The sequence below is a fragment of the Nicotiana attenuata genome, unplaced genomic scaffold, assembly GCF_001879085.1.
Source record: "Nicotiana attenuata strain UT unplaced genomic scaffold, NIATTr2, whole genome shotgun sequence".
Lineage (NCBI taxonomy): Eukaryota > Viridiplantae > Streptophyta > Magnoliopsida > Solanales > Solanaceae > Nicotiana > Nicotiana attenuata.
In genome coordinates, this window is record NW_017670374.1 from 111,492 (window position 1) to 135,421 (window position 23,930).

Genomic DNA, 23,930 nt, shown 5'->3' on the forward strand with positions numbered 1-23,930 from the left:
ATCTCCAAATTTCGAAATTCCAAAATTCTACCCAAGAACACCCAATTTCCCATGAAAAACCCTAGATTTTGAGATGAAATCATGAAAAAGGATGAAATAGATTGAAAGAAATGAGTTAGAAATCACTTACCTATGATTTGGAGAAGTTTGGGTCTTTGGAAATCGCCTATAGGGGTTTAGGGTTCGAGAGAATTTAAAAATGGGTGAAAATCTCGTCTAAGTCCCGACTTAACAGCTGCAGATGTCGCAATTGCGACTGGAGCTTCGCATTTGAGAAGCTCGCAATTGCGAGAAGGACATCGCATATGCGAACCTTCGCAACTTTTGCTGACTTCGCAAATGCGAACCATTGGGTCGCAAATGCGATACTCCCCCTGCCCTGACTTCTTCGCAAATGCGAAGAACTGTTCGCAACTGCGAACACTGGCATCCACAACTACTCTTCACAATTGCGATGAGTAGGTCGCAAATGTGAACCCAACAGTGGTCGCAAATGTGAGGCTTGATCTCGCAATTGCGAGATCAGAGGCTCTGCAACAGAACTGAAACCTACAATATTTTTTCCAAGTCCAAAACACTCCGAAGCCTATCTAGTTCTCACCCGAGCCCTTGGGGCTCCAAACCAAATATGCACACAAGTCTTAAATCATCATCTGAACTTGCTCGCGCGATTAAATCGCCAAAATAACATCTAGAACTATGAATTCAACACCAAAACTCATGAAATTTTCAAGATAGTTCAAAATTTCTAACTTTTCAACCAAAGGTCCGAATTACATCAAATCACCTCCGTTTTTCACCAAATTTCATAAATAAGGCTTAAATATTATAACGGGCTTGTACCGTACTCCGGAACCAAAATACGGGCCTGATACCAATAATATCAAACGTTATTAAATTTCCAAAAACCATCATATTTTTCAGTTAATAATTTTCTTCAAAAATTCATTTCTCGGGCTAGGGACCTCGGAATTCAATTCTGGGCATACGCCCAAGTTCCATATTATACTACGGACCCTACGGGACTATCAAATTACGGGTCCGGGTCCATTTACCAAAAATATTGACCGAAGTCAACTAAAATTATCTTTTTAAGCCAAAAATTATTATTTCTTAAATTTTTCACACAAAAGCTTTTTGGTATCACGCCCGACTACGCACGCAAATCGAGGAGAGGTAAAAGGAGGTTTCCAAGGCCTCAGAACACGGAAACGGATTCTAAAATAAAAGATGACCTTTTGGGTCATCACAGAAAAGCACAAAGGGTCAAAGCTTTTATAGAAGGAAATTCGTGGCGTTTCACATTTGGAAGCAACTAGCTGTTGAACGACACGTGTCCGAAGTCAGAACGAAGTGTATGATAGGACGTTTCGTCTTATCCGCCATCTCGGTTGCAACGTGCGAAGGAAGGATCCGATATTCGTCTATCGTTTCCCATCATTTTGGTAAACCTACTCTCTGGGAAACGAGGGGACTATCTGTATACGGGTAAAACCGGGGGCTAATGAGCACCCCGATATCCCGGTGGGTCAAATGAAGCGAGGATGTAACATGGAATCGGAATTGAAGCTGGGAATTTCTCGTATGAAGGCCCGAATGGAGTGCTTGCCACCGGACCCAACAAGACAACACCCCCGAATCCGGTACGAGCTCCAAGTCCTCGGAAAGCATTACACACGGTTGCACACGACTAACAAGCGGCCGTGATATCCGCACCCAACCGGATATCACGGCGCGGATCTCGCCCGATGTTGGTAGCATATCAGTAATTGATGTACAAAGAGGATTTTTCCTTTTTTAGAATTAAGGTAAAACTCCCCTACTATATAAAGGGGAAGTTTCTTATTCAATAGACATTGGGTAACACGCATATCAAGGCAATACAAACTTGTTTCTCCGTTTTTAGTTATTGAAAAGTTCTTATTTTAACCATAGCTCTTCATATACGCTTGGCTCCGAATAGAGGGCAGAACAATTGTTAAGCTTAGAACCCGAGCCCGAACTCAACATCACAACTGGTTTGGTTATTTATTTTATCTTTGATTCGCTTGTCTAACATTCTTGATTATTTGTGTTGAAATAATTCACATATCCTTAAAACCGCGTATAAATTCAATTGTTATCTATTTTTAAGGGTAAACAAGGTGCAACTTCTCTCCTTTATTAGAAAGCATATAAATACAAGGGACATTACTTTTGTAGTCTCGTTCTGTTTATTTGATTGAACTACACAACTCACCAATTTAAGCTATTTGCAGGATCGGCGGTCGGTTAGAAATACAAAGATTGATCAGTTTGCATCGAAATACCTTCAAGCTTATCCACACATAAAGTATCTTAAGTACCTTTAACATAGTACTCTTCGATAATTCTAGCAGACTCATAATAAGATCTTTGAATATAAAGTAAAAACGTTTAGAAAATCCTTCACATGTCAAACGTTTTTCTTTTTTCTTTTTTCTTTGTGGGCATTGTCAATATGTAAAGTATTTTCTTACACCTTCTAACTCATACTAGTAAAGCAAATATTAACATTTAAATTAGGCAAAAACATGAAACATATAAAAGTTTTGGATTAGATCCATATAAAATGTCAACCACGATATATGGTGATTCCGAAGTTTTCTGATTGGGCCACGTATTCTTTTCTGAACATACTAGGCCTGGCAAATAATATTGCATACTGATTTTCTTGATCTAGTACCATTTTTGGTTGGTGTAGAAATTACAAATCCATTATCCAACCCTTGTTCTCTTGATATGATTGATTTCAGCAGTGCCTCAAAAGCTGATATGAACTAACATATTGCTCTGTCATTTCTTTCCAAGATTTTGAGCGATGCAAAGCTACTGCTTATCTCAAGATTATATGTATGTTACAAAAAAAAAAAAAAAAAAAAAAAAAAAAAAGAATATGTATCACAAATTCACAATCATTGTAGTACTTGAGAGTATAGGTGTTTAACGGGCGGGCTGAGACGGGCTGTACACAAAAAAAATCAGCCCATACGGTTATCGTTCCGGGCTGTTAGCGGGCTGAACTAGCGGTCTGTTAGCGGGTTGTGTTTTTGCGGGTTTTATTGGGCCCGTACGGGTTCGGGCTTAAACGTGCCGGACCGGGCTGTGCTAAATTTTTTTTTATTTAAATTTTGTTAGCAACGGTACACAAATTAAAAAAAATAAAAACTTAACCCATTAACGGGCTGAACCGGGCTGCAGCCCGTTAACAACCCGTTAACGGTTTAGCGGGCTTAGCGGGTTCCGATGCACCGGTATCCAAAATGTGTTCGTCTAAAATCCGCTCCCCGTCCAACCCATCCCAGCCCGCCCTATATGCTACCGTAGCGGGCTGAACCGAGTTGAAGCAGGCTGAAAACGGATCAGCCCGGCCCGATTAACAGGTATACTTGAGAGTCAGCCATAAGCTTCCATTTTTCATGGGAGGTGATAGATTTTGTCAGTCTGATATCAAACTAAATTCATCTCATTATGAAAACTGGTGAAGGCCAATGGTTCATGTTATGTACAGACTCCATTATATTCAGACAGAAAATAGAAATGTACATTTCTTGAAAGCTGACAGTTCAAACTGAGGAATGGACTATATACCTAAATCTTGCAAAGGTTAAATGTATCCTCAAGTCCATATTAGCTTAAGGGGATATCCTCTGCCGATGTTTTAACTGGTGGGGCAAGAAGCATCAGTAATATGTTGAGATAATCGACTCATTACCTATGCAAAAAGTACACTAAAGATTTACTAACTTATTTTACTCTATCACCATATGTTGTACCAAATTAAACTTGTCTTATTTTTTCAGGTCAATAATCCCACCTCTTTTGGATGGATATCTTATGAATATCTTTTAAGCATATGAGGAATCAAGATTTGAAATTTATGGATACAAGATTTGGACCAAAAGTTATTGAGTTCGACCAAATCAGTAACCTACATACTAACTCATATCCTATTTTTAGGTGAGTATTTATATTGTTAGTGCGTAGATCTTGAACTGATTTTAAGATAATGTGACCAATTTAAGATTCCTAGATGGTACTATAAAAGGAACAAGTTAGAGCAAATTATCTGTTAACTAAACGGCCATGTCACTCATATGAGTCATTTTTCTAACAAGCACTAGGAACCGAGCTTGAATTGAGCTGTGTCATTACTTCAAAAATAAAACTCATCCCTTGCCAATGTGTGGTTGATAAGTTTTGAACCATTGACCTAAAAACGTATGATTACATACCCAGGGTAATTTTACAAGTGTGGTCTGGGAAATGAATACGCAATCTTGCTCCTACCTTGTGCAGGTAGAGATGTTATTTCCAATAGACTATCTGCTCAAATCAAGTATAATCACAACAGCATAGAGAAAGAAATGCAATAGTAAAAAAGTCAAAGAAGCAGTAACAATATTAATATCATAATAATAGAAAACCAAAGCAAAAACAACATCAAGTAATAATAAAAATCCAAGATGAATAAGGGAATACGAGAATAACCTATGAGCACATACAATATATTATATCTAGTTGTATGATGAATGAACTTTTTCATATTTACTTCTAGCCAGTTATATCTAGTTTAAGACACCAAATGCAAAAAGGGATTTTTCTTTTTTTCTTCTTGTATTTAGTTATGGTTAAATTAGATCCTTGACCATTAAGCTTAAGATAAATATATGTCAAATAAATTCAATGATGAGTCCGATTTTAAGGTTCCAAGAGTTCCACTTCAAAAAGAAATTGTCATGAGACAGGTTAGAGACCAATTGTAGCCTATCTTTTTAAAGATTTTTTACTCCTTCCACTAAAGATATTGACTTTCTTTTCTTTTGCAGTTCCTTTCAAAATGTTTGGTCTTTTCTTTGAAAATGGAAATTTTCAATGTTTAGTATTTCGAACTAATATAAACGTATATCCATCTAAATCTGGTTTACTGTGACAGAGAGGGTAATTATACCACTTGTCACTGAATATCCCATCTATTTGAGTATAAATTAGATGTTTCTATTGAAACCACTAGAGCAGTAATTTTTTAAAACTCTTATTGCCCTCCTCTAAAATGCTATTCCTAGTGGTTGGTTAGTTTCTGGTTTACATAATTACCATAAACCATATCTCCTCACTTAGGAAAAAATTATACTTACACACTAAAATTTAGTGACTAAACCAATAAACACATAACATGTATGAGCGCTTATCACCTTACTCTACCACTTAATCATGGTAACTTAGTTTAACCTAAACAGTAGGGATGAGTATGTTTTTTCCGTGCTATGTATATGGGCCAAAGTTTCGTAAAGTAATTACTAGTATTGATTATGAACTTTATATCATTAAAATTTGGAAAAGTTTTGAGAATGTAACTGAACAAGGTCGAAATAGACCTGTTCTACATTATCTCAACTTCATTTGCCCCTAAAAGACGGATAAAAGTTGTTTTTCAGGACCACTTCGGCCAGTAGGGTGCACCATTTGCCGTTACATCGATCCTTCTTTTGTTTTATGTATTCATGTCACTGCGAGTAACAACAACAACAATAACAAACACGATTAATCTCACAAGTAGAATTTGGGAAAGATAGTGTGTGCGCAGACCTTATTTCTACTTTGTGAAGGTAGAGTAGCTGAATTCCAATAGACCCTCGACTCAAGGAACGATGAAAAAGAAGCAGCAGCAACAAGCACTAGAAACATAAGATAATAGGATAACCGAAGCAAAAGAAATAACACGAAGTCAAAGCAAACTAAGAATAAGGAAATACAAGAATAATATAAATGTATCTGGTATGAAAAAGAAATACGCTCAACTACCTACCACTGACGGAGCCACCTTAGGCGAAGGGTGGTCCGTTGCACACTCTTCGCTGGAAAATTATGTGGTGTACAGTAGGTTAAATGTTAGTTATTATGAGTGTATATTTAATTTTGCACACCCTTAACACAACTGAGAAAAAAAAAATTGCACACCCTTAGCCGAATTTCTCGATGTGTCACTATTATCTACTAACCTTTTATCTTAATGTTGAACGAGTATAACTATTTGTTAGGATCGAAAAAATCAGGTGTCATGCGGAAGCAAGTAAAGCAAACCTTGAACGATGATAAATCAAACAACATAAGAGAGAGATATCAAAAGAGGCACAAACATTTAACGTGGTTCGGTCAATTGACTTACGTCCATGGCGGAGATGAGTATTCCACTATATAAAAGAGAGTACAAAATATCGAGAGAACAACCTCACCAAGAGAAAAACACAAGTGGTACACTAACACTTGTCCCGTAAAGTTCTCCCCCTAAACAAGACTCTCAAGCCCCTTATGACTACATTGTGGATACCACTGAATGAGAAGGAAGGATCCTCAATTATAGAAGTCCAAATATTTTCCTACAAGCAAAGGGACTAGCCAAATATGGGAGATTTATAATTTTCTTCTACAAGAAGGAAAACCCAAATATAGTAAATATGTTGCTCTTTCCTTCAAGAAATGGGAAACTAAATATAGTAAGAAAATCAGGTCAAACACCTAACAATTCTCCTCCTTGGCCTAAATTTTCTGACAAAACAAACTTGATCCACCTTCTTCATATAACATTCAACAGGTCGCATCTCCAAATCTCCACCGCGAAGTTTGTCTCAATGTGAGTAGCACTTCGGTCAGATTTTTCAGACAAAAATTACGATTACCGTCAAATATGTTGCGGCTAGAATTAAACCCGCCAAGAGGAACATGTCTTGAACCTCACTCTGATACCACTTGTTGTGTCGAGGAAGAGGAAAATCCGAAAATAAAGAAGATAAAGAACACCAAATTTTAATATGAAAAATCCTTCAAATCGAAGGTAAAAACCACAGGATCACAAAGATCCAAAAAGCTCCACTATAACAATAAGAGGGTTAAAAAGGTTCTCCAAATTGTCTACACAATAAGTGCCAAACACAGAGAAATAATAGCAACAAGATCAACAACAAATCAATTGAAGAAGTCACAAAAACAGAGCAGCTATTCGGGGCTCAAAATCAGATGCTACAGGACTTTAAATCCGATCTTTACCGTTCAAATCAAAGACTAAGATGTTACAAACAATCAGTCAAAATTTCTACCCGATCCAACGGTCAACGAATGAAGTAATGTGATTTGAAGTTGGTTGGTCGGAACAAAAATCTGCAGCAAAACAAACACTTTTCTTCTCTCTTCTCTCTTGATGAAAGCTCTCTAAAAAACCACGCTTATGTGCTTAGGTCTTTCAAAGTCTTGTACCAATAAGCATAGAATAATTCTCCAAGGTTGTCCGATTTATAGATAGTGAGTGGTGTTTTCTCTTAAAGCCAAAATCAACTCTAAATAAGAATAAAAAACGGAATCCAATTTCAAATAGGAATGGAAACCAAAAGAGAATAGGATTAGGCCATTGGGCCTTTGGCTGGACATCACGGGCATGGGCCCAACAAACTCCCCCTCCAGCCAAGGGGCCAATATGTCTTCAAGTAGTGGAACTATTGACAGGCTTCATGCCTGCCAATTTTCTAAAAAACGCATGCTTATCTGCAACCATCGCTTTTGTCAGCATATCCGAAGGATTTTCATTAGTGTGTATCTTCTCAACCTTAAACAATTTCTCTTCCACGGCCACTCTTATCCAATGATACTTTCTTTCCATCTCTAATGTCTTACTTCAACTTGTGGCAAAACCTTTTGATGTGTCATTTCTTGCCACAGTGGTTGCATGTAATATTATGGTATTTGGACCTTGACTTACTTCTGCTTTTACCTCTATTCCTCGAACCTCTTATTTATCTCTCCCTCGATCTTCTGTGACCAAGATATATGCTTGTGAGGACGAACCCTGAGATTTTTTCCTTACTTCCTCGTTTAATACACCACCCTTAGCATATTCCATGGTCACCTTAACACCAGGAGCTGAATTTGTCAAAGAAACAAAGTCCTTGTATCTCATCATCAAAATTAACTCTCATTCCAGACAGCTGATCGAGGACACCCTGAAAATCATTTATATGATCAAGGATAAGACTGCGCTCCTTGTATTTAAAGGTCATCAATTGCTTTAGCAAGAACAACTTATTGTTCCCAATTTTTGAAGCATAAAGAGTCTCTAGCTTTTCCCACAATAATCTCACATGTGTCTCATTCACAATATGGTTGCGAACATTATCTTCAACCCACTGTCGTATATATCCACATACTTGCTGGTGCTCGAAATCCCAATCTTCATCTAATATACTCTCGGGTTTATGAGCTGCAAAAACGGGTAGATGCATCTTATTCACGAACAACAAATCTTTCATCTTGCTTCTCCAAATATTATAATTGCTCTCATTCAAACATACCATCTTGCTCATATTCACCTCCATTCCATAAAAACCCGGATAAAGAACCAAGGCTGTGATACCACTTGTTAGGACCGAAATAAACAGGTATTATGCAGAAGCTAGTAAAGCAAACCTTGAACGACGATAAACCACACAACACAAGAGAAATATACCAAAAGAGACACAAATATTTAACGTGGTTCGGTCATTGGCCTACGTCCACAGCAAAGATGAGCAATCCACCATATAAAAAAGAGTACAATATATCGAGAGAATAACCTCACGAAAAGACAAACACAAGTGACACACTAACACTTGTCCTGTAAAGTTCTTCCCCTAAACAAGACTCTCAAACCCCTTATGGCTATATTGTGGATGCTATTGAATAAGAAGGGGGATCCTCAAATTTAAAGAAGTCCAAAGCCTTTTTTCTCCAAGAAAAAGGGCTAGCCAAATATGGGAGATTTATAATTTCCTTCTAGGAAAGAAAAACTCAATTTTGGTAATTATGTTACCCTTCCTTCAAGGAATAGGAAAACCAAATATGGTAAGAAAATCAAGGCAAAACACCTAATAATTCTCCCCCTTGGCCTAAATTTTATGATGAAATAAACTTGATCCACCTTCTTCACATAACCATCAACAGGTTGCATCTCCAAATCTCTATAACAAAGTTTGTCTCGACGTGCGTAGCACTGCGGTCAAATTTCTCATACAAAAACCGTAATGCTAGAACCAAATTCGCCAAAGAACCTGCCTTGAGCCTCACTCTGATTCTACTTGTTAGGACCGAAATAAATAGGTGTCATGCGGAAGCTAGTAAAATAAACCTTGAACGACGATAAACCACACAACACAAGAGAAATATACCAAAAGAGACACAAACATTTAACGTGGTTCGGTCATTGACCTACATCCACGGCGGAGATGAGCAATCCACTATATAAAAGAGAATACAATATATCGAGAGAACAACCTCACGAAGAGGCAAACACAAGTGGCACACTAACACTTGTCACGTAAAGTTCTTCCCCCCTCCCCCCCCCCCCTAAACAAGACTCTCAAGCCCCTTATGACTACATTGTGGATGCTGCAATTTATAGAAGTCCAAACCTTTTTCCTACAAGAAAAGGGACTAGCCAAATATGGGAGATTTATATTTCCTTCTACAAGAAGGAAAACCAATTATATGGTAAATATGTTGCTCTTTCCTTCAATAGATAGGAAAACTAAATATGTGACCTGTCGAGCTGATCCGACACCAAGTGGGCCGCACCTCTGAGGACTCAATATGAAACAGAAAGGTGTATGGTAAGAAAATCAGGGCAAACTCCTAACACTACTTCGTTATTAAAAAAAAAGGCAAAATACATAAGCGGCCCTTTCAAGTTGTCCTCAACGGTCAGCCAGACACCTCAACTGACCATTTTATCATTTAAACACTTCAAGTGGCTATTAACTGTATCAAATAGATACCTCATAGTGACATGGCAAGTTACGTGCATTTTAGTTACAGTTGAGCGCGTGAGTCTTTTATCAGACTGGTTTTCTCTTATTTTTAGAATTAAGTTAAATTTTATGCCTGGGTCCCACACCACATTATCATTTTTGCCCACACCTTTGAACGATCAAACCAGTATTTTTTCACCCAAATTTCATATGAACCTTCCTCACCCCAACATCATTATCTCCACCACCTTAAACCACCACCTTCCACCGTAAATTCGCCACCTATATTTCAACCTGGATGCAAAAACTATAAAAAAACAAAAAAAAAACAGAAGCTCGCATCGAGAAGGTTTCGTCAATAGTGGTATAACTCCTGTGTATTTCATTATCTCAAATCTGCCAGAGTTCATTGCCGGCGGACTGTTTATACTAGCTGCTATTGCTAGTCGAAAATGGAGCCTTGCCGGCGAATACGACTGGTCACTTATTGTTGCTCTATTTTTTCTCTACCTTCTCTCTCTGTTTTTACTAACACCTAAAATAAGTTGAGTTGGTCAGTTGGTTTGCTGATAAAGAGGCGAAATTAGAAGAGTGGTTGGGAGAATAAGGAATTTGTGAAGTCCCATTTTCTTTTCTTTGTGGCTGTTGCTCTATTACATATAAATCGTTAATTATTGGAGTATTTTCTGTCCTGCAATGGCGTTGGCTCTACTAAATCAGGGACGAGAGAGAGATAGGAGGTGAGAGGGAGATGGGGCGGAAGGAAGAAGAAGAAGAAGAATAGGGTTGGGCGTTGGGAAAGGTGCTGGTGTGCTAAAAATTTAAAAAGGTTTTTTTTTCTTTCTTTAATGTATTTCTTTGTTAATAACAAATATCAATTTTTTTAATTATAAATTACATGTGTCATTGTTTAATTAGTTCGTTTGACACGTCATTGGCAAGTGTAACTCACGCATCTGGTCTGCTGCACTCGGGTATCTATTTGGTACAGTTAATAGCCACTTGAAGTGTTTAAATGATAAAAGGGTCAGTTGAGATATCTAGCTGACCGTTGAGGATAACTTGAAAGGGCCGTTTATGTATTTCGCCTAAAACAAATTACTATAGAGTACCAACACTGTATCTAATACGTACACATCCTCGAATCTACGAGTCCACGTAACATAATTCACCATGTAGTAGTATTTAATAACCCACCCTTTTGTTGCTTGGATTTGATTGATTTTCAGCCTCACCAATTACACCATTATGCAAAGCGTGGTGTCCAATCCTTCCCATGAAATATCCTATCATACTAAATTTGAAACTATCTTTTTACTACTCCTATTTCTCTATCCCTTTAAAGACTTGTAATTTGCTGTGGACCCAAAGGAAAACCTTACAGCTACCTTTTAAAACCAAACCTGATGAGTATAAGGGTGACCATATAGTTACATCAAATATATATATTACAACAACAACATAAACATAACCAGTAAAATTCTACTAGTGGGGTCTGGTCGTTGAAGAATAATATGTACACAGACCGCACCACTATCTTGTGAAGGTAGAAAAACCGTTTCCGGAGACCCTGAACTCAATGAAAAATGAAAAACCACCAAAAGATATATATTAGGCTAAAAAAAAATAGATAATTGTAGGTTGTGTGGATGGCCTTTATTCATTAGATAATCCCCCACTTGAGTGGATTTGGAAAGTGGAATTCCATTTTCCAATTCCAATACAAATTGCTTAGTCCCGTACTAAGTCCTATTTTGCCAAATTTCAATGTAGTGAGCATGCATTCTTGATTCCCCATTTCAAAAACAGGATCCCGGCTTTTGATACTACTTTGTATTATCACATCTTCTACTACATCATTGTTGCACAAGAAAGTTTTGGGCTCTGCAAAAAAAAAAAAAGCAATACTACATGTTTTTAATGCATTTGATGACCAACGTCCCAAAACCTTGGTGTAGCCACACTAGAAATCGAGCTACATGGTTCAATTGAATCACATTCCTCAAACTATAATGCGCAAAAAGTATAAAGCAAATGGTTTTTTTGTATATATCTAAGTTATTGAGTTCACACAATATGCGGCAAATGTAGCTCAAAATTTGCTTTAGGACAGAAGTTTGACTCCTAGTTATGGTGTACATGCATTATTTTGAATCTCCTTATTCGGATTTCCAATTCCATCACTAGCCACACGAGTATAAGAATTGTATACTGAGGTTGGTTTCGATATCCTGTGAAAGATACAAACACCATGCAAAACCTTAAAGGCAATGAATGAAGCACTCTACAAAAGAAAAAGAAAAAAAAAAAAAAAAAAAAAAAAAAAAAAAAAAAAAAAAAAAGAGCAGCTCTGTGTACAAGGAATCTCGCGATCACGCAGAGCTTAGGAAAGCAGAGGCGAATCTCGAATTTAAGTTTTATGGGTTTAACCTTTAAGGTTTTTAGAATTGAACTCATTGTCTTTTTAAAGTTATGGGTTCATGTTTTGCAATATTAGTGAATTTTTACACATAAATTTATATTCCGCGTCAAAAGTACTGGGTTCAGTTGAAACTGGTGCCGATACATTACATCCGCCTCTAGGGAAGCCGCACACCAAGTGTGATGTAGACAACCTATCCTAATGCAAGCATTAGTGGCTGCTTCCACGGCCTTTATAAATCCCATTTGAAAATTCATAAGGCTAGGATTCAAATCTCAATATAGAAAATGTAAGAGGAAATTGTAGTTGTTTGTAAAACTGGCTAGACTTGTTGGAAATTCACAAACTCCACCAACCCTTTATCTCTTTTTAGTTTCTTTTGTTTTTGAAAAGCCAGAGGGTATTGAGGGGACCGCAAGTTAATGTTAGCGGCAAATTCGTGTATATTGAATTTAGAAGCAATATATTGCTTTCCGTGTAAACTTTCCCAAAAAAGTATAATTTTAACTTCAAAAAGAGAAAAAAACAGGGGCCAGCATTTGCATATAATAATCTCAACTCCAAGACCTCATCATTAATATCTCCTTAAACTTCCCTATTACACAGCTAAATAACTCATCAAAAGAATAATTAATAAAATTAAAAGGAGAGAAAAAGGTGAAAAGCACTCAATTCCAAGAGGGAACCAAATCAAAATTGAAGAATGAGAAGAAAGAATAAGAAGTATCTCAGTCAAAGTAGTCAAACTTTTACAGCCCAAGAAAACAAAATCTAGGGCCTTCATAGAATAAAGAGCTAGGAGTATATAATTAAAGAAAAAAAAAACTAAAGATTTCTCCCTAATTATCATTTTATGTACAGACACCCTTTTTGATTCTTGAAAGGTCTGCAGACTAAATCTTTATGAATAGGAAAGTGTAAATGTTTTAAGGCCAACTCATTAACTTCTCATGTTTGCTTTTTCTTTTCATTTTAGACTTAGGAATTCCCTTTTTTCCCTTTCCACTTTTTCAATTCCAGCATTTCTCTGCTTCCTTTATATAATGAATATGGCAGATTCTCCAATCATCTCCTCCACTCTGTAGCAAACACACATAATTGCCCCCAACAACCAATCCTTTTCACTATATAGACTCCTATGTCCTAACCCCTTAAGCTACTCACTTCCTTATTTCACCTTCTTGAATTCACTTCCACTACATATAACCATCAATATTTTGTCACCTTTTCTTCTCTTCTAACTTACCATCTTCTTCTTTTTCAATCTTTATGATGAATCATTCTTCCTCTACAACTTCTGTTAATGGCTTCTACAATTTCCTCACTAGAGGACTTGACAATCTTGATCACTTATTCCTGTCTCAGAACTTCATGTCTTTTAATTTTCTTCAACATGTTATGTCATCTCTAAGATCTTTTCATTCCCAGTTAACATTTCTGGTTCAAAAACTACATTTGCCTGTTGGAGAGAAATGGCTTGATGAGTACATGGATGAAAGTTCAAGACTTTGGGAAGCTTGCCATGTTCTCAAATCAGCAATCTCCAGCATGGAAAATTATTACACCTCTGGTGCTAATTTAGCTTCTTCTCTTGATGATCACAACATTTTAAATCCTCTGCTTTCCCGCCAGGTTGTTTTAATTTTCTTGGCATAATCAAACCATGTATCTATATGGAAGTTGTTTTCATCTTTTAACATAAAGTTGTAATCTTTTTTCTTGATCATACAGGTTATTCGCGCGATAAATAGATGTCAAAGAGAAACAGTAGCACTTGAAGAAGAAAACAAGAGCTTAATGGAAACAAGAATGCAAGATTTATCATTGAGGTTCGACGAAAATATTATGATAGGATCAAAATTCAATGGATTCAGTGGCTTTAGAGGAGTGCTTTATGCAATGAAGAATGTCAGCTCATTGCTTTTGGCCATTTTGGTAAGTGGACTAGTATATTGTTGGCCACAGACAAGTTTTTACCAAGGGAATGGTCATGAAGGGAACATGGTTTTCGGTTCATCTTTTATGGTTTCAACTTCAAGATTGCATCAGAGAGTAGTAGCAGAGGTGAATCAGGCAGAAGGACAGCTGCCCGGAATCCTACTTTTCGAGTATCGAAGAGCAAGAGTAGCTATGGCTGAGCTGAAAATGGAACTAGAGAGAGCCAAGGAGTGTGGACTAGTATTAACACAAATTGATATCCATGACAAGATTGAAAACTTGAAAGATTGCTTTGGAATGTTGAAATGTGGGGCAGAAAGCATCATTGGGCAACTTGATGACTTCTTTGATGAAATAGTAGAAGGAAGAAAGAAACTTTTGGACATGTGCACTCATAGGTAAAAACAACAAAGAAAGAACAAATGGAGAAAGATGTGTGCAGCCATAGCCTTAGAGATTGTAGAAGTGTAAGGAATAACTTAGTGGAGTAGTTTTTTTTTTTTTTTAATATTTAGGCTCTACTTTTTCTTATCCATATCTCTCTCTATTTTGGTCCTTTTTTGGCATCCTAAAATGTCAATTTTCTTATTTTGCAGCTAAGTTTAGTATTGAAAACTTTAGGAAGAAGTTTGCTCTGTTAAGTAATGCATGAATATTATCCTCAAGGAAAAAAACCAGAATGTGATTCTTCCTTTGAATAAAAGTAACATTACTAAACAAAAAGAATATGTTGGATAAAAGATAGCTTCAGTAAAAAAGAAAAAGAATTCTAAAAAATATTTCCACTCAAGGAGTAGATTCTCCTCCTTATCATCAATAACTGGATCAAAGATAAGAAATGTCTGTTCTTGTTCTACTGACAAGGCCAGCAGTCAGTCACCTCAGTGGAATAAAACTGGAAGATTGATATGAATCACAATTGCCATATGCTACTTTTATTGTATATGCTCTTTATTCTATCAACATATTTAATCACTTGTAGACATATAATGTTTGTTTATTTAACTGTCAATTCATACCACACAAAGAATCATCCAAACGTACAAAGATAGTGACCATCTATCATATGTCTTATGTTTAACTAGCAATTTTATTACGTATATGGTTACACCAAACTCGGGTTAGGGCATTCTAGCGTTCCGTCAAAAAAAAAAAAAAAAAGCCTTCAGGGTGTCGGTGTAGTGGTAAAAGAGCAACATATTAGACACACATCTACTAATATTTAAGTGGAGAAGAGTAGAGGAACAGACACATTTATTTACTGACTTTTTAAAGGTGTATAACTTACGCAAAAAAATCGCATCATCGATTTAGAATGAAGATTGCGATTAAAATTCAACTACCTAAAGACCATCTACTCCCCAACCAAACCAAGATGAAAACTATGATTATCCCAACTAACATAAATAAATTACTTCTTCAAGGCCACGTCTTGATGTGTTTGAGGAAACATAGGAGCTGAAAGAATAATTTAATACTATGTTAGTAGGTATTGTCTTAGGAGAATGAAGTTATAATAGACAACTTAGCTAGGTTTAGGGTTTCTTAAATTGGAAGATGCTTCTTCTGTCAAATGGAAAAGAATGTGATTCCACCTAAATAAAGTAAATAAAGGAATGATGCTTTCTGCCCAAATGACAACTATTTTTAAGATAATGACAGCTGCTTAGTAATGTTAACAGAGATTAGATAGGTCTTTTTTACTTTGTTGGTCGGTCATAATCACAGCCAACAATCCTCTTTTCTTGTAATTAAGTTTGTCTAATTCACATTAACTAGATGTGTTAGAACCTTGATTAAAGATGTTAAACATGCTAAATCTTTGATTTGTTAACAGCCTAAAAGTTGATGGAGGAAAGAAGTTCTTTATAGCTTTTTCTGATACGACCCCATATTTGAATTTCCTTTCTTGTGAGCAATTCAACGATTTTCTTTAAGAGGAGACAGCTAACATGACTGGCATCAATTCAAACAGGAAAGCAACAGAAACAGTTCGCAAAAAGTACTGGAAAAAAGATTGCTAATTCTGAACTTAAACCCATCAACGGACTTCGGCTAAGGAAAGACAGTTTAGGTCATAGAGGAAGATAGGGGGAGGGGAAACAGAGATATAGAAAGTAACCAAAGGGTGATAATTATATTATTGAAATTTCAGTAATAATACTAAAAAAGAACTCTCAATTCACAACACTTTCTAAAGTGTAGGACTTGACAAACTAGAAAAATGGGAGATAAAAAAAAAACGTGAGATGCTTTAGTTTTTTAATGTAATCATCAAGGGAGACTTTGAGCTAATACTAGATTTTTTAATCCAATATACCCTGAAATTACTAATCATTCAAGTTGTGAAAAAGTGATGGAGAAGTGGGCGGGGACAGAGGGAAAGAGGAAGAGAAGGATCATGAGATTCCTGGGCAAGCATTCATTTTTTCTCAAACACAAAAAAGCAGTTTTTTTTTTCTTTAACTGTAGGAGCTTTTGTTTGATTCCCAGAAAAGGGATTCAATTTTTTCTGTTATCAAGGAATTAAATGAAAGCAAATATGAAAAGAGTACTATAGCATGTGTAGTAATTGATTGTTGTTATAATGTTATTGTTGGTCGAATAAATGATGATGAGTAGAAAAGAGGCAGCTCTCTATTTTGTAGGCAGTGCAGAGTGGCTGCTGTCAATAAAGTCTATGCTAGGCGCTGTACTTAGGTATATCTTCTTGTATCTCAGCCTAGCACCAGCTCTCTGACATGTCTCCTGTTTCCCTGTGAAATGCGATTCCTCTCTTTTTCTTCTCTAATTATTATCTTCTTTTTTACTTCTTTACAACTTGCAACTCAGACTTGTTCCTTTCAACTAACCACATCATGATTCTGGTTTGCCAACTTTTCAGTTCTTTCAAATCTCCAGCCCCCAAGCCCCAAGGTAGGGAAAAGAACAACTTTCTATCGTATGCTGTCATTCTTTCTTTTTGCTTTTGGTCTACCTTATTGGACAATGTAAAAAAAAATTGCTAGACTACGTGGAGAAGTGGCCGGTTTGAAGTCATGGCAACTAACCTGTGCCCAGTCCATCCCTAGCATTAACCATGGTACCTTTAGTACATCGCAATTGTTTCAAAGGAGAATGGATTTGTCAATGCATGTCTAATGAGATGAACATCTAGGAATTATTTGTACTCGTAGCAGCTCTCGGTAGAACATAGAATGTATCAAAGAAGTACTTCACCTGATTACAATAGAGACTGAAACAGATGCTTATCCAAAGCCTTCTAAAAGCAGTTTCCTGTGATGCAATACCACCTGAGTCAACAAAGAACATTGAAGCAGAACAATATAAAAAGGGTGAGGAACTGGAAATTTGAGTCATCCTGCCAAAACAACTACTACTAAAAACCTTGCCAAACAATCCCTTAAATACTCCTTTGTTTTTCTCTCAAGGTGTAATGTACATTCAACCTTGTAATCTCTTCAATGAGAAAATTACAGGGTATATACAAGCTGAATATTAAAGATATAATAATATAGGTACAACCAAAAATAACGAGGACCCAAAACAACAGTGTATCAAAACAGCTATAGGAGAATGAGTCGGGTCCCTCATGACAACACTATTTAATTTACCAAGCCCTCATCAAAAATACTGGAACTGTGGCAAGGTTCAGCTACTTGAGATTTGTCTTGGCACCTCCAGCCAACCTTGACAGTCAATAAGGACACAAAATACTCCAACGTGGCAATCATAAGTTAATCCAGGCTTTGAGCTCAATTGACACTTAAAAATCATATCAAGCCTAGTCAATTACTAACCAAGAGTTGGGTGCACCGTTGTTCTCCCAATCCACAGAAAAGGTTGGTCAACGAATAAAAAAAAGAATTCATCCACCAGAACGAGATTTCCAGCTAGATTATACTTCAAATCCAGGCATTGCAAAGAGTGATGCAAAACTTTCAACACGTGTTCTTAACTCAATAACATCTTTGTTGTTCTCAAGGCCTTTCAGAAAAGCCTTTGCGAGCTTTCCATGTTCTCTCTGTACTGAATTTGTAATCTGCGCTGCCTTTAGGAGGAAATCTGTTATCGTCTCAAAATCATTCTCTATACAGCCTCTTGATGTCATAGCAGGGGTACCTGCAGGCAGAGCAAGAAAAAGTAATTACGCAAACAGATTTTCAACTCCAAAAGGTTGATATATGTGGCTCCACAGTAAAACGATACTGAACTTACCTATCCTCACACCTCCAGGAGTAATACTTCCATTATCATCGAAGACCATTACTTTGTTGAGAGTGATGTGACACAACTCGCAAACCTTTTCAAAATTCTTACCTGTAAAATAGAAAAATAAAAATCAGTATTAGTACACTCAAAAACCGGGAGGCAAGTCAGCAACAGCAATTAGAGTCCCATTAAAATAGCAGTACTAATACACTCAAAAACCGGGAGGCAAGTCAGCAACAGCAATTAGAGTCCAATTAAAATAGCAGTATCTGGCCCCAAATAATCCCGTTGAAGCAGGCAGCGTTTGGTCCCAGAATCAGTAAGCAAGAGAATTGGCCCAGGATAAATCACATAATTTTAGAAGTGTATAAGCTACCTAAAGGCCCGATTCTACACACATAACGTCACTTAGGTAGCGCTCCAGCACAGGCACCGCGCACCACAACGTCCATGAGCTCTCTCCTAAAGAGAATAGCACCAAACAAATAACTAGATGACAGCAATATATTAATTATCAAGATATTTTATGGACGGGCATATTAATGATTAGGAATAACAAATTAGAGTTTATTAAAAGAAAATTAGTCACCAATATGAATTTTAGTATTGCTTGCTAGTCAGAAATTCAATATGATTTTTAACTTAATTGACATGATTTTTCTTTTTTCATATTCGCCTTTCTTTCATATTAGCCTTTCAGAAGAGCTCGTGCTTTCATTACATTGCTAGTAGATATTAGGTACTTTTCTACCTTTTCGCCTTTGACAATATTGAGTTGAGCTGCGTTACGCTAGGAGTTAACTCTCCTGGAAAACACACATGACAGGCCATTTAACAATAGTAAACGCTTAGTTTTATATGTAAAATGTTTTTGTTTTTATGATCAGTCAAATATATGCTAAAGCTACTAATATTACGTTACTTTCAAATAGTGATTTTCTGCTATGGTAGGACTTAACTTTCTGGAAAACACACCTCACACGCCATTTAACAATATAGCAGATGCTTTTTTTTTTGGAAATGCCAACAGTATATTTGCTAAAATTACTTTTTTTTTTATACAATGATAAGCTAAAATTACTGTTTAAGTTACTTTTGTACATTAATCTTCATGACCTTATCATATTACTTCCATGTTAACTGCTACTAACTTTACTCTCGAATTTCATGTAGGCATCTTTGTATTCAATTTAAATGCCCGACAACACAAAGTTCGAGTAGTAAGAGAAGCACAAAAACAAATTTGTGCCCTCTATACAATCTCCATTTTCTCAACAAGTACACACCTCAGACTGTTCTTTAAATAATCAAGTCAACTCACACAGACTGGAACCAATATATGACAAGCAGCCAAGTTCTCTAAGGAATCACAGGTAAAATACTTGGAGGATTTAGAGCATCTCAACAACCTTCTGATAGCAGCAAAGCAGATCACATTTTTAAAGAAATCTAAAAACCAAACCTTATGAGATATGCTGTCAAAGTTGGACAAATGTTGATCCCAGGATCATAGAATATACTAATTTCATTGAAAAAGAACTACACAATCAATTCAATCAACTCAGTGGCAAAATTGATATAGAAGCCCAGTCAGAAACGGTGCCACAGGAATTGACGGCAAAATCATAGGAATAAAACATAAGCAAAGAAGAAACATGCAGTTCAATGAGCTCACTAGGATTAAAAAAGAAGAGACAAATGATATCCCAGCGCTTATGACCAAAAATGCCAAATGCCTTACAAAAACTAGACTGGTTTTTTTTTCTTCTCAAGAAGTATCTTAGTCCACTGTAGCAGAATCGTTACAAAGCAATCATCTGATAAAATTATTTGAGGCTTGATGCTTAGTGCATTAATAATATCTTACTCCAATGCCCCTTAATTTTCCAATTCACTCTTACAATTCAACAAGAAATATCCATATAGATGGAAAGAAAGGACAATGATGGTACGTAGCCACAAAAAACAAACAGATCTCATGAATGAAATTCACCAGACACATATGTGGCAAAAAGTATTACACAAAAAAATTTAGAAACCTGTTAACCCAAGATTTCTCAGATCCCACAGTATCATGTGATTGTCAGTCCCTCCAGTAACCAGTCTGCAATTTCTTCTCAATAAAGCAGCTGCTAATGCCTGAGCATTTCTCTTAACTTGTTGCATATATGTCTTGTATTCAGGAGTAGCCACTTGCTTCAATGCTATAGCGAGGGCAGCAATATGGTTGTTGTGCGGCCCTCCTTGCAATGCAGGAAAAACAGCAAAGTTTATCTTCTCCTCAAAATCATACTTATCACCACCATCACCTTGATTCAAAAGCAGGCCTCTCTTTCTTGGCTTTGATCCTTTCCTATAAAAGATAATACCTCCCCTAGGACCTCGAAGACTTTTGTGAGTTGTTGAAGTAACTATATCACAATAATCAAAGGGACTCGCACATTCCTGGGGGAAAAAGCCATGCCACAAATTAGCAAGCTCGCTGATTACAAATGCAATAAATGGAAAAACTACAAATCAACTCTGACAAGATTAGATGGGAAATAATTCATATAACAGACTTATTTTGAGCAGAAATTGCAGGCAGATGCCTAAGGCATTAGCTGACGCCAAAACATTTACTCATGAAGAAAGGCTGACTTGGAGTGACTGGTCCAACATATTCTCTAGGGTCTACAGTACTCCCCTTAGACATCCCATCTTCCCATTTAAAAAAGCGTAAAAACTTTTATTTCCCCTATATTATTGCTTTGCAGTCAAATAGCTTGTTAATACATTCAGCAAATAACAAATTGAGATTATAACTATGACAAGAATCCAAGAGAAACCGATCACGAATCAGAACAGGTGAGACTTCTCAATCAGATAATTTCCACATTACGCAAGAGATGCTCGGTAAGGTGTCATCTATAAGGGCAACTTGCTTCAGTAGGCTGGCTCTTTTTTTCTTAGAAGAGGTATTTAAGAATCAGTAAGCTTATATAATTAACTTCTCAAAATTTAACCTAATTAAAATAGTTTGAAACCACAGTACGCTTATATAATTAACTTCTCAGTATTTAACCTAATTAAAATAGTTTGAAACCAAAGGCATATATATACATGGAAGGGAACTGCACCAAAGCATCATTTATTGGGCTGAACCTTGTTGCTTTCAAACAAAACATCGGCAACGAGCACTAAAATGGTTAAGAAGTAAATTAAATTGATGCACGAATGACATGAGTAAGCATAGGATCGTGCCCGGTGAGCATTAATCAAAATAACTAAACAGCCTCAAAGAAAAGATCACCTTTGCAGCAATGAGACCGCTAATTTGTGCCATATCGCACAACAAAACTGCACCACATTTGTCCGCAATCTGTCTAAACTTTGCATAATCCCATTCCCGGGGATACGAACTCCCCCCACATATAAGTATCTTAGGACGGAAATCAAGAGCCCTTTCCTCAAGCTTATCAAAATCTACATACCCAGTTTGGGGGTCAACCTTATAAGACAGACTCTCAAAGAAAATTGAAGCCCCTGAAACTTTTCTTCCATTAGGAAGATAATACCCATGACTTGTGTTTCCACCAGACGGTGTATCCAATCCCATTATCCGATCACCAGGCAGTAGCAAACCAGTATAAACCGCAAAGTTTGCTGAAGTGCATGAATACGGTTGCACATTCACACCCCAATTCTCTGGGTCAAGTCCAAAAGCAGCTAATGCACGCTTACAACATAGAGTTTCAATCTCATCTATAAACTGATTACCACCATAGTACCTTGCCCCCGGTGCTCCTTCAGAATACTTGTTTGTTAAATGGCTCCCTAATGCCTCCATCACAGCCTTGCATACAAAATTCTCAGAGGCAATTAGTTCAATCCCTTTGTACTGTCTCTGCTTCTCCTTCTCCATTATCTCAAATATATCCGGGTCAGCTACCTGTAAACCCTGATTACCCCAAGCCCTAACAGCATTTTTTCGCGATTCTAGCCCTAGCATATGCTCATTGGAACTCGTAACCCTAAAGCACTTCGAAGAGGAAGAAGACGACGTGCTATCAGTATCTCTCCTCCGCTTTATACACATGGAATGTCCTAGAATACGAAATTCTTCGACTTCCCTCTCTTCATCCCCGCTCCCTCCCCGCTTCTTTTCGTTCTCCTCCGTTTGCTTGTCCATCAATTGAAGTGGAACCGGCGGAACCAGATGCGATTGGTCCTTAACCCTAGAATCGATCTGAAAAGAGATCGAGTCGTCGGCGATATGAGCCCGACTAGGTGCGCTTCCCGCCGAGGACGCATGAGCAATAAACCCTAGCGAGAGATTACTCGATTGCGATTGGCTCAAATCCATTGTAATTGAAAAAGCAATCACACAATCCAACAATTCTCAGAATTGAAACAATAAAAACCCTAACCGACCGGAAAGTTTTGATTTTTGGAGATTTAAGGACAAGAACAACAGTAACAAGAGCAGAAACAGCGACCACAGCGGCGGAAACAGTCGGAGTAACAGTGCCGGTAGAAACGCATCGTCCAGATGAAAACACTAGAAGGTAAAACCAAAACTGTAGTTAAAGACGTTTGTTTCTCTGTAAATGATATGTAGAGAGGGAGAGACGAGAAATGCGTGGGCTTTTTTACAAAGACAGGGAAGATTCGAGGGGATGCACCTGGACGATTTTGCTCCTCTGATTCCGGTGACCGGGCTGTGACTTTAACTAAACCTTCAACGAACTCCCGATAGGTACTAATTGGCTACGAATCTGGACATTCGACAACAGCTGTATCGTCAATGTGCCTGCCATGGTTGGGCCTAACTTTAGATTTTATATGGGGCCTAATTGTAAGCCTAAAAAATTGAGGTCAAAATAGCACGGTATAGCCAGTTTTCGGATTGGTCATTCAAAAATAGCCAGCGTTTACCAAGTCAATGAAAAATAGCCACTATTTTGCTGCAGTAGAGACCGGTCCAGCATAATATACTGGAGTTCGGTGCACCTGTGTATGAACTCCAGCATATTATGTTGGACCGGTATACTTTGCTGGCACCAGTATAATATACTGGACACTGGAGCACCGGTGCTCCAAACTCCAGTATATTATGCTGGACTGGTATACTTGCTGGAACTCCAGTATATTATGTTGGAGTTCCAGCATACTTATCTTGGAACTCCAGTATAATATGCTGGAGTTCAAGTATACTTATGCTGGAACTCCAACATAATATACTGGCGTATTTTTTAGGATTTTGAACAGTGTTTTCGCTCAGATTTATCTTTACATGAAAAGTGGCTAAATTTCGATTACTTTTGAAACTGAGCTATTTTTGAACGACCAGTTGTCAATCTAGCTATTTTTGAATTTCTCCCAAAATTGAGCAGTAACAACGACTTGGGTTTACTTCATTTAACAGTTGGGCTAACTTTAACTTCCAACATGTTCAATCTTTATACAAATAGTCGTAAAAATAGTACGGTCTAGCCAGTTTTCGGACTGGTCATTCAAAAATAGTCAGCGTTTACCAAGTCAATGAAAAATAGCCACTATTTTGCTGTAACAGAGACCGGTCCAGC

At 37.1% G+C, this 23,930-nt stretch overlaps 2 protein-coding genes across 2 annotated transcripts; one reads left to right on the top strand and one right to left on the bottom strand.

Moving 5' to 3' along the window:
• The first annotated feature begins 12,990 nt into the window (after positions 1–12,990).
• On the top strand, positions 12,991–14,868 carry LOC109238548. Its single transcript, XM_019405025.1, has 2 exons — positions 12,991–13,845; positions 13,945–14,868. The coding sequence occupies exons 1-2, from the start codon at positions 13,483–13,485 to the stop codon at positions 14,551–14,553; spliced, it is 972 nt and encodes a 323-aa protein (XP_019260570.1). The 5' UTR covers positions 12,991–13,482; the 3' UTR covers positions 14,554–14,868.
• A 2,635-nt stretch (positions 14,869–17,503) lies between these two features.
• On the bottom strand, positions 17,504–23,122 carry LOC109238547 (serine hydroxymethyltransferase 7-like). The gene is made up of 4 exons (XM_019405024.1): positions 21,656–23,122; positions 20,403–20,808; positions 18,370–18,471; positions 17,504–18,273 (listed from the first exon to the last, which is right to left on the bottom strand). The coding sequence occupies exons 1-4, from the start codon at positions 22,706–22,708 to the stop codon at positions 18,050–18,052; spliced, it is 1,785 nt and encodes a 594-aa protein (XP_019260569.1). The 5' UTR covers positions 22,709–23,122; the 3' UTR covers positions 17,504–18,049.
• Between the last annotated feature and the right edge of the window lie 808 nt (positions 23,123–23,930).